This window comes from Lasioglossum baleicum, unplaced genomic scaffold, assembly GCF_051020765.1.
Source record: "Lasioglossum baleicum unplaced genomic scaffold, iyLasBale1 scaffold1897, whole genome shotgun sequence".
Lineage (NCBI taxonomy): Eukaryota > Metazoa > Arthropoda > Insecta > Hymenoptera > Halictidae > Lasioglossum > Lasioglossum baleicum.
This window is the reverse complement of record NW_027470956.1, coordinates 18,694-30,522: the sequence shown is the minus strand read 5'-3', so window position 1 is coordinate 30,522 and position 11,829 is coordinate 18,694. Positions and strand designations below refer to the sequence as shown.

General features: G+C 37.4%; 1 protein-coding gene across 1 annotated transcript; it reads right to left on the bottom strand.

The window, feature by feature from the left end:
- Positions 1-286: 286 nt before the first annotated feature.
- LOC143221097 (uncharacterized) lies at positions 287-11,050 on the bottom strand (the record flags this gene model as incomplete). The annotated part of the gene is given in 11 exon segments (XM_076446626.1): positions 287-382; positions 2,210-2,380; positions 2,655-2,751; positions 2,837-2,900; positions 2,903-3,032; positions 3,171-3,209; positions 3,211-3,270; positions 3,350-3,448; positions 8,660-8,758; positions 9,624-9,734; positions 11,039-11,050. Coding segments are annotated over 11 exon segments (978 nt in total), but the record flags the coding sequence as incomplete, so codon positions are not given.
- Positions 11,051-11,829: the final 779 nt, after the last annotated feature.

Sequence of the window (11,829 nt, the reverse complement as noted above, 5' to 3'; positions counted from 1 at the left end):
AATAGTAAATGTTCGACTTTCCAGTTCTTTTTTGTATATCTGAAATATGTAAATTATTCATTATTAAGTAGCCACAACATTTGGTATTTTGGTCTTACCTTTATTAGTGTATGATAAAACATTATTATGTAAATCCTTTATAATAGCGATATTTTCAGCAATAAGTTGGATTAAATCTCGAACTTCTTCAACCTATATTAATGTTACTTGTATATCTATTGCCAATGCAAAAGTCTGTGATATTTAAACGATGACTTAAATAGTTTATATATGTATATATACGTACTTCATTCAATACTTCCTTCAGTTTTTTATTTTGAGACATTTGAATGTGTATATCTTGTAAAAATCCTTTACCAAATGTAGTGCTACTATTTTGACTCTAAAAACAAAAGTAGAAGGAAATATCATATTGCACATTAATTTTTCAGCAAAAAATAGTAATTAAAAATAATGTTTAAGAAAATCGAAAAGAAAAATGCACTGAGTTAAAGAAAGAGAACTGTTAATTTAGTTTTCAATGTATACTGTGGTAGGTTTTATTGCTTATTAATAATATACACACTTCACATGTAATTCTATACAATCTAATGTCATAATGTAAGTGATAATGTTCAAAATCTGACTGTGTTGAATGATTAAATACTAACAGCACGTAACTCTGGCATTCGATCGCGGACCATGATAACTATTGCTTAAGAATCAGCGTGTAACTGATAATTCCGTAAATCCAGCACGTACAGTGTTTTTTATCTAATCTTATCAGTGCAATAGAGATAATTGATAAAATTCATCATGACGTTGGCATACTACTTATAATCGATTGCCTTTAAGTTACGAAAATGAATCAAATATGTTTGTGAGTAGTCTTCTTTCTTGAACAGTTTAACTCGTTACACGACTACACTACATTACTTAGAAGATGCTTTGCATCTGAAATGAAATAGGAAATAGGCACTTAACATCTGGATTACAAGGACATCTTTGACATGAATTGTAAATCTTTGACTGGTTCTTTCATACTTTGTCTATTATAATAATAATGTTACTTTTCATTTGAAACGTTTTCTTTTTTCGTATGGAAAATACTTTTGTTGAAATTAACAAAAATTATTTTACTTTGTAATACAATTACAATTGTTTACTCAAAAATATTTTAATTCGGTAATAAAAAGTACAATTAGAAAATAAGCAAAGTAGATATTCTGTGATATAAAATATATAAAAAATATATTGATTATTTATACATGATCATATCAGCATGCAATTCCAAAGAAAAGTTATTACGAAGTATTTTTTTATATCAATCAGAATTTCCATATTAAATGTATAATGTCCTTGTTTTTTAATCAATTTGCTATAAATAAGCATGACACTTTGGGAAAACAGTAAATGTATTTATTATTTTATAAAGTAACATCAAACAAGCAATTATAAATATATTTTAATACATCTAAATAAAACATCTTAATATCACCATAGAAAATAGTTTAAGAACATAAAATATATTTTTTTCTTTCTCTTCGTGTGCGTACCACCTTAACACTAATATAACATACAGATAAATCAACAAGAAGAAATAGATATAATACTAAAAAATTATTAAATTTTACTCTTTCCTCCAAGGCAAATCAATCAGTCTTATAGAACCCTCAATTAGAAACAAAACAATATTCGAAGGGTACATCATATATATTACGTTTATGTAATCACGAGTTCTATTATAAAAACAACTCTATGAGATGTATGCCGCCTACACCAAAAGAGTGTTCTAAAAGTTTCGACGTTGTATATTTACAACAAAAGAATGCGTTAAAATATATTTGACCTATTTTTAGATATTATTAGGATGTGCTTTGTATCTATCTAAATATATGTACACACCGAAAATAACAAGTAATTTTAAGAAAATGACGGATTTCAAACCACAGTCTTGTGATTGTAATATAGATTAACATCCCTTTTACCTTTCTTGTTTAACGCGAAGCGAAAGACGATAAGGATGTACTCGCTTAATCATCTCGTATATAAACTGTGTCTAAAGTATGTTCAATTTGTAACATGTATATATATATTACATTCTCTTTAGAAATACTGATCTCTTCCACTGGTCTATACTCTTTTCTCCTTACACTTTTATCTTAATTTCTATTTTATCGAGGTGAAGATAAACGGAAATTTTGCTAAGACGTTCCTGTCGCGCTCTAACTTTATCCTTCAGATAATTGGCCACCTGTGTTTGCGAGTGCCTAATAGCTAATTGGAGGGGCGTAATGCCTTCTTGATTCACAAGTAAAGGATCTGCTCCCGCACCTACCAGTTGTCTAGTAACGGTCATTTGTCCTGTTAATGCTGCTGCATGCAGTGCACTTTCACCATTCTGAAACAATAATAATCTCTCGTGTAATTTCAATTTAACTATAGGAGACAAGGTACTTTAAATGCTGTTACGTTTACCAAGGTATAACACGAAACTAAATAAAATTAAACAGGTGTATCTTTTAAAATTTTATACAAATTATTTCTGTGAATTTTTCTTAAATATTATTTATCAACAAAATTGATCCGCAGAGCATGATTTTTATTGGTTGTAAAATTACTTTTCATCATTTTCCAAATCTTCGATTTCCAGTTTAAGAGGTACTTCTACTTACTGGAAGAATACCGAGGGATGGACGATACTTAAGTAGTTCACCTACAACAGCGGTGTGGCCCTTGTGTGCTGCCTTGAACAACGGTGGTCGCACCATCCTACAAAAGAAAACACTCTAGATCGACCATTCTTTTGAAAAGTCGATTCCAGCTTCCTCTCTTTGTTCGATCATTCTCGACTTACGTGTCTGTGGCATCGACCTTCGCACCAGCTTTCAAAAGCCTCCTCACGACGTGATCATGTCCATTTGCGCTCCTATCCATAAAGGCGTGGCACCATCGGTTCTTGCCGCGTCTGTTTTTGCCCCGTGCTCCAGAAGAACCTCTAAGATACGCACGTGGCCATTTTGAGCCGCGATGAATAATGCCGTGGCACCGTCCTGTAAAGCCCAAATAAGTTGCTACCTTTTTTTTTTCTCATTCAGCGATTGCTAACGGTACGCTGGATACAATTCTCCTAGTTCAAGTAAAACGACTAATCTCTCATCGTAAAAAACTTATACCGAACTATATCTCACCTTCATGTAAGCGTTTGGATTGGCGCCTCTTTCGATCAAACCTGTCCACAACATCTAGGTGACCGCACTGGCACGCAACGAAAAGTGGGGTACCGCCGTCCTGCAATCCCAACCAGAAATTCTCGATCGTTTCCATTTCACCTGGCTACACGACACTTTTTACTTCGTTCCAAACTTACTATGCTGCAAGAGTCAACGATGGCACCGTGCTCTAATAGAAGGCCGGCGATGTCCATGTAGCCACCTTGAGCGGCGAAAAACAACGCCGTGGTGCCGGTCTAAAAATAAAAAAGCAATAAAGTGTTGAAGATTTTAGTGGAACACCAAGGCAATTGTACCAAGTGCCAGAAAGCTTTTCGGATTTTATGGCCCAGAAAGAAGGCGAGTTACTACGCCGGGGAACTATTTTATTACCTCTGTAGACACATATGTAGAGTACAATAAAGTGCAGGAGTGTTGATACAAAGTGTTATAGCGTAATCGATATTGCATAAAAGTTTGTTTTACTGTAGTTAGGAATGAAAAAATCGACTATAGAACGACGGAGGGTGAAAAAATATAAAGCACGTAATATTCATAGAACGAAGTATAAATCTCCTTGTATTCGAAACATTTGAAAGATAATTGTCAAGAACAGAGCACCAAAAAATGTACATCGATATCGATTATCAGAGAACGAAAATAAACGCTGTTGAAAAAACAATGAAACGTCTCTACACTTTCGAAAGAACACCTGCAATACCTACGCGAGTTCAGAATGGAATTAATACCTTCGAAACAAAAAAAAAAGTAAACAAAATTTCAAGCAACCCACTACGCAAGAAGAAAAAAATTTCCAACGATTAATCGAAATGTCAAAACGTGAATACATATCGCCGAATAATTAGCAGCATTCGCCATTTAAATGTCACATTCTCTACAAGTTCCGCGTGCACACGATTTGAATAGGCCATGAATTTTGCATTTAATTATCCTAAAGGAACCAGACATGCCTTTTTACTCGCGTAACATTCAGATCGAATTTGTTACCATGATCAACGGACAGAGTTCCTTTTGTGATGATAATACCTGCGGATAATTGACAGTGAGAGCGACATCCTGTCGCCTTTGCCGCGGAACGGTACCTATTATAATATGCCAGAGATGTCCTTCTTGCGTCTGTGAAAGATTGACACCTTATCGTTTACTCAGTGCCCCGGGTAGAATTGAAGAACCGTCAACTGAACTCTATTCTTATCGTCAGAGAATATTCCTACTATTGAGACGTGAAATTAACAGTCTGCGATGGAAAGAAGCGAAGACTAAACGGTACAAAAATATCGATAAGATGCTTAAAATATCGCTTGAATGAAATATTTCTCGGTAACCGTGCGATTCATTGAACTCGAAGTAAAATCGTAAAAACGAAGAAAGAGCGAATATCGATGTAAACACGAACCCAGAGGTTCCAACTTTTTTTTTCGAGGTCGGATTCATCGAAAGCTACGCGAAGCCAAATTCCGAATAACCGAATAAAAAAGAGAGCGATTTCGAATCGAATATCTATCCATCGGTAAAGGAGAGAAAGTACTGGTGTGTGTCTCGAATATCCACGAAAGGAACAAGCGTGTCCAGACCGATGCAAACTGAACCTGTTCAAGTGCCAGCTATATATGCACTTTCACTAACGTTGTTCCGTTGATTCGGACCATCAATAATCAACGTCGAAAAATCAATCCGAATCGATTTGCCGTTCGAATTGAACCGTGTCTTTCCGTTTATCAAACGCGTGCATTACTCATGATCCCGGCCAGAAATTACCAGGCCGTTCGCCGAGGTGTACACACGTTCCATGGAGGTCCAATGTTTCCTCAACCATATCAAGCCGGGAGACATAATACCTATACATTACAAACCGCAGAAATTCTATAACGACGATCAACCTGTCTATCTAGTCATGGTAACAGTTCGCCATCGTGGTCGAGAATTTTTCCCACTCGGCCTGCATTCTATCATGCATGCGCCATGGCCGAGAATTGGATCTTGACAATCGTACATAGCTAAACGCTTTTCTCTCGAACGCTTGGTAACAACGCAGCGATTACATTGATCGATAAATATCCACAAAATTTAGAATGATAACAACATCCTGTTTAGAACATATTTATCCTCTATACGTTAACTTCCGGCGAGAGGCGAACAATTGAGCGCATACTTCGGCGGCAATCGATGATTTGCAAGAAATAGCGCTCATCAAAAAGCCACCTGGTGTCAATTTTGTGAAACGCAAACCCGCGAATGCGAGTACAAATCTTACGGTGCAAGTCGCGGGTACGAAGTGGGGCAACATAAAAGGTCAAAGTTATTTTCGATGCCAGTTCCCACCCCCGCACCTGTAGTTTAATTAATTTGTCGGATCGCAGGTAAATACGGTAATTAAAAGGTAAACCGTTAGAGGCTACCTGCGACGGGTATTGTGCACACCGGCCCCTGATAGATGATGATATCAATTAATGCGCGACGTTTAAAACGAAGAGGATGCCTGGACGGATGGCGGACATCGTCGATTTATAATGAACTTGTTACTTCCTGCGTGCAATCTGCTTTTCCAACGCACGCTATTTTAACGCGCTTGCCGTGTTTATGCGATACAACACGCTTTCGCGTGCTACGAGCATACTCGTTTATTTGAAATTCTTATGAAGCGCCGGTGAAGTTTGGAAAATTTCCGCCAGACCGGCACCGAGAATCCTCATGAAATGTTCCATCTTTCGCCATGTCGAATACGGTTCTTTTTCGACCAAGTTATTCTTCCACGATTCCGCAGTAAAAACTAATTCTCAACAATCGAGAATTTCTCGCTCCTTTTTTTCTTTTTTTTTTTTCTTCGCGGAAATTTGTCAGTCGCGTATGCGATCAAAATAAAACGTTACGAATTTATTGCTTCCGCGAACTTGTGATTCAATCCACAGATATTCGGTGTAATATAAACAAGATAAGATTCCGATAAATCAGCCACGTTAGATACCGGTTCTCTCGAGGAACACTCCGGAATTTATTAAAAAAAAAAAAGCACGATCACACTTTTTTCCGAGAGAAAAGCCAATTAAAGGATCAAGTTACAGAGGGAGAATTTAAATTTAAAGCGGATTATACATATTTTCGCGCGTAAATATTAAATCGACAAACGCGACTAGTCCATCCCTTGGAAAGAGAAATATTCCCAAGGGATTGGGGAATGGGAGTCCACGAAATTCGATACTCGAGTAACAAGATATTGCTGCAAGTACCGGTAGCCAATGAAAAGATTTGTTTGAACCGGTCGAAAGTCTGTTTCTTGAACGAGGCCAAACTTAAGGGATCAGTGTGTCACGAACGCCCACGCACGATTTTCAAGCTGATACTGGCAATTTGTGCACAAGCCGCGTTTAGACGGTTTGCGCTCCACGTGAGTCGGTTCTAGGCGACCAGTCGCATATTACGGCAGACGTCGCTGCTGAAATGCATTAGAAACACGCGAATCCGTGTATACCGCGGAGCAGCCTAACGTGCTTCGCTTCAGCAACCTTGAATGTGCTTATATACAAATACACGCAGACGTACGTATTTTATGCGCCAACACCAAGGGTATTTACGAGGCGAAATATTCGTTCGTTGTATTCAGGTCGCGCTTTTTAGAAACTATAGAACGAGCGTGACTAATTGACCGACGTTAATGAATTCGCGTTTGGGCTTTCGACGCAACCGGCCTCTTTCGTTACAGATTCCAGCATTCACTTTTGCTCGTTCTTACTTTATTCTATCTCCCGGTAGACTCATAATACGGTAATTAATTTTAAAGGCTGCCTATTTAACGTAGAAGAAAAAAGAAAAAAATAGAAAGAACAATCGCAGACAGAATATCATATAATTTAATTGAAAATTATATTTGAAACGGCTGTCTATTTACCGGCGTATTTATTACGCTACTGTTCGCTTCGAGATGCATCAGCGCTATTAAAAAGAACATTCTTCATGAATCATGGTACTTAATTAAAAAATCATAAATAATCATCTTCTAATATGGAAAACGAAATAGTCACGCTGCTTGTTCGATTTGAGAGAAGACCACGGTCTATTCTCTTGTTATGAATTAGAAACTCGCCTATCGGCCAAATAATCGAACGACTCGCGATCGCTGACTCGTAGAAACGAGCAGAACGACTAATTGAGCCTCTCTCGCATTTACATCGGAACATCTACTACTTTTCCTCCATTGACTCTCTCTCTCCTCTCTCGATAATTAGGACCGATTAAGGATTCATTTAGGTCGCCGATATAGCGCTGGAAATCGGCCCATTTCGATGCGAACGGCGCCAGTGCTAATTTCAAAGCCGGCTGCTAAGCACGGAGGAATTCTAGTCGCAGTCAATAAAAATAATTCTGGAAGTCGAACTGCGGCGATTGTGTAATCGGTCGACGCGCGTTTAGCTGATTTAACGTGCGTTTGCGTAATTCGTTCTCGAGAAACATCGTCACTTGATCTCAAATACCAGAAAGGACTTCTTCGATCTCTTTTTCCTCCTTTCGAGGCTGCTACGTCTCTCGAATCATTTGCACATCGTTATTCTACATCTAAAAAAAGGAAGGATCATGGGTATCATTTAAGTCTGAAGGAAATTAGCATGAGGAAAAAAGATTATAAAATTATCGCAACGGCGACAAGCTTAAAGAATATCGATAACTTAATGAAACACGTGCCAGGTACTCCCTTAATTGAAAGCTAACGGGCTTACCGTGGCCGAAAATCGCCACGGGGTTCTGTATTTCGTCGGATTTGCATACAATGCCGGGTTCTCTGATGGCACCGAGCACTATACGTGGGCTCAGCGATAAATCGTCGCGAACCACTTAAAAAAGGCCACTCGACCGCTTCCTGGTGCCTCGTGTTACAAGCGACAAACTTTTTACGTCGCGCAGACTTTCCGAGCCCTTTACGACTAGACCGAGAGACACTCTACGTCTTCCGTTTTCGAAAAGAAAAAAGTACAGGCTGCAGAAAAACCGTCTCGTACGCTTTCAACGTGAGATCATTATCGTCGGGTAAGGATAGAACGTTGCTAACATCGCACGATAGAGATTATCGAGATAAACGTGGAAATATTATCAAAGCCGGGAATTAGTTTATATTCGAATATAATGGAACAGTCTGGCGATATATCGCGATAGCGGATATATTTATAAAAATCCAAGATAATCGTCGAGCTTTTAACTTCCGATAATTAAAACGTTCCTGGAAGTGTTTCAACGAAATAATTCCTCGGTCGGTAAGAAAGTCGAGGGTAAACGAGAAGGTGTTCTCGAGTGTTTCAAAAGGGAGGAAAAAATTCGTGGAAACTCTTAACTTTCGGTCGTGGCAAAGAGCATTTCCGTTCAGTGGGTAACGGGGTTGCCAGGACGCGCGCGTTCAGCGGGTTTCATTCATTCTTAGGAGTTCATTCATGGGCTGGTTACGTGTACTCTGGACTTACCAGCCGTCTGGCATTAGGATCCGCCCCTTGTTGCAGCAATTCGGTGACCGCTTCGATGTGGCCTCCGGCCGCGGCCAATATCAAAGGAGTCGTTCCGTCCTAAAACCAGGTAAAGTGGTCAGTAATCCGCCGGTAGAGTTAATTATAAATCGATGAAGAAAACGTTAATTGTCTTCTTTAATTCCCGTGAAATTCGTACTAAGTAGCCTGAGCGAACGCTATTTAAATGTTGAATTCATATGCGCGTGACCGCGCACGCCTCAATATGATCTCCATAACGAGCACTCCCCTGAATTGCTTTCTAATTGATTTAAACGGGGCAAATTTCACGATTACACCTACAAACCGGCATTAGCAAGCGGACGATTATGTATCATAAATCTATCGTATAACTCCTCCGGTTTCATGCGCTCGGCGTATAAGATTCCTTCCATTTTCACGGACTTCTCTCCTTTTTCCCGCGTTGTTGAATCTCACGTCGTTACATCGACGGTTTACAACAATAACGAGGCAGCGGTTGGCAAGGTTCTCCAATTGGTGTAACAGCCAATCAAAGAAACCAGTCCTTAATGACGCGATTAACTCGGCCGATCGTCTGGAAATTAGCAAAGGAAGAGGAGTCGAGATATTCCGAAAACGGTCGAACGGCTCGCCGTGACATTTAAAAGAAGGTTAACGTTAATTGCTTGTCTCTTGATCAAATTCCAAATTCCTCTCCGAGTATAGTGCCATCGGATTTTGACCGTGTGCCAAAATGAAACGAATATCCGTGCGTGATCTAATAAACCACTTTTGAAATGCGAAATAAGGTTATTTGAACTATTCGCTGTTCTAACGCGCCCCGCCGCTTCTACAGCGAACCAATTGACTCAACGGTAGATGGTCGCTTGGTAACCGAATATCCCTATGGTCTATAGACGTTCGCGCGACGCGTCAATGAATACGAACAGTTTTCCTAATCTACCTTATCTTTACAGTCAACATGGACGCGTCCAGAATCTAGCAGAACCCGAAGACGCTTTGCATCTCCACGTGCCGCCGCCAGATGTAATTCCACGTCCCAGGGAGACTCTTTCTAAAAACAGCGAAAGAAAAAAAGAAAATAGTTTTATTTTATACAACGTCGGATTGTTTTTCTGATTTTTTTTTTCCACACTTTGCCTCGTTTCCTTATTATTCCGATCTCTGTCAACTATGATTATAATGTATAACAATCGATAACCTACAGGTGTAACGATATATCGATTAAGTAATCGTAATTAGGATAAATAGATAAATAAGCTAAACAAATGCAGTGTTTCACAATTTCTCCGCTTTTCGCGTGCGATTCGAACTTTTCGATATCGTTAGAACACACGCACACCTTTCGAACGTTGGTCCCAGTGAGATTTATTAACGGAACTAACTGAAATTAAATGCTTACCCGTCGCGCACACCACGAAATCACGAAATACACGAAATCGTAATTAAAATGTAGATCGGCAATCGTATCGAGTTGATGAATTTCATAAAAATGAGTCTGCATATATTTTACATAAATCTAATGTATCCAAAGATCTGCCACCTGTCTCTCTTTTACATGCGACGCGTAAATCATGCAAGCTTATCCAAATGCAGTGTTACGTTGTTTTCGTCTTAAAACCTATGTTTTTAGGTCAACTCACGTCAAGCATAACAATCGATGCATAGAAAATTTGTATGCGATCTTAATCGATTGCTATCAGCTATGATCGTAAGTTCTTAGAATTGCCTTGTTTACGTGTACATTATTTATGATATTCTAAGATAAATAAGATAATTGTTATATAATCATGCGTATAATCAAGAAAACAAGGTGTTTGCAACTTGTTACAGTGTCGAGAAATGACATCAGTTCTCCGCAAATTTCTTCTGATCTCATCTAGTTTTATGTTTCTAAGTGCATACGTGCCACGTAAAAAATCTCGATTAAACTTGTTTCTTGCTAATTGCTATGCGTATATTTTTTATGTTAAATGAATATGTAACTACTAAGGATTAGAAAATAAATTACATTTGATGCATTGCTTTTTTAATAACGTATAATTTTCTGCTTGATTAAATATATATTTAAAGCATGGTTATTATTATCGAATGTAAATACAATTAAATTTCGGGATTAGTTAGTCAATCATTTCTTGAAAATTATTTCAATTATTTTTTAATATTTTTAAAAAATATTACCATAGAAAATATAAACAAAATCTAATTAAATTTTCAAAGTTACGATAAAACGGTATTTTATATTTATTTTTAACTACATTCTAAAACGTGGCATACAATGTTTCATTCAAAACAGATCGAAATAGAAAATTGCATATGCTGAATCGTATAGCGAAATTTTAACAGAGAAAAGCTCACCTTCATAGACATGTTTGACGAGCACGTGCAGCAGGAACTCGCGCGATTAACGTTTTGTTGTTGTTACGAGAAAAAGGATAAGTGCACTTAACGTTAATGTTGTAATTGCATCGTAGTGCATCTAGCATACTTTCGGTTACATATCGTGTGTCAAATCTAATTGTAATATGTATATAATAAACAATACATGTTTTAACATTGGACACACTACTGTATCACAGTCTGTTTAAACGCGCAAGAGAATATTAACACACGTCTACGTGTTTACGAAATTCGAAGGCACATCGTAAGAGCATCATGATTTACCGGATGACTTCAAGTCACCGAATGCCCGATGGAACTGTGTGACAGTGATATAGACAAGGAATGTTTCTTTCAATGTCCGTTTGGCGGTGTTACCTGTCATACACGATTTCTTGTTTTTCATTTTTATATTTAATTCGAACATGTGCATGTGTACATACGCAACATATATACGAATATATTCCACCATAATCAACTTTTAATTATTATTGTAATAAATAAATATATACATATATGTATATAAATACATGCATATATGTATGTTCATGTATATGCATACGTGTGCATATATACATATGCATACATATACGTATGTATATATACATGTATATACAAATGTTACTATTGTATATAAATATTATTCTTATTTATTTTATAAGAAAGTGTGCCGTTTATATACCTTTTCGTTGCATTCATTATATATAATTGATTACTATATTTATTATTTTCAAACGCTATTTTTATGTTTATAAGTATTGAAAAATAAA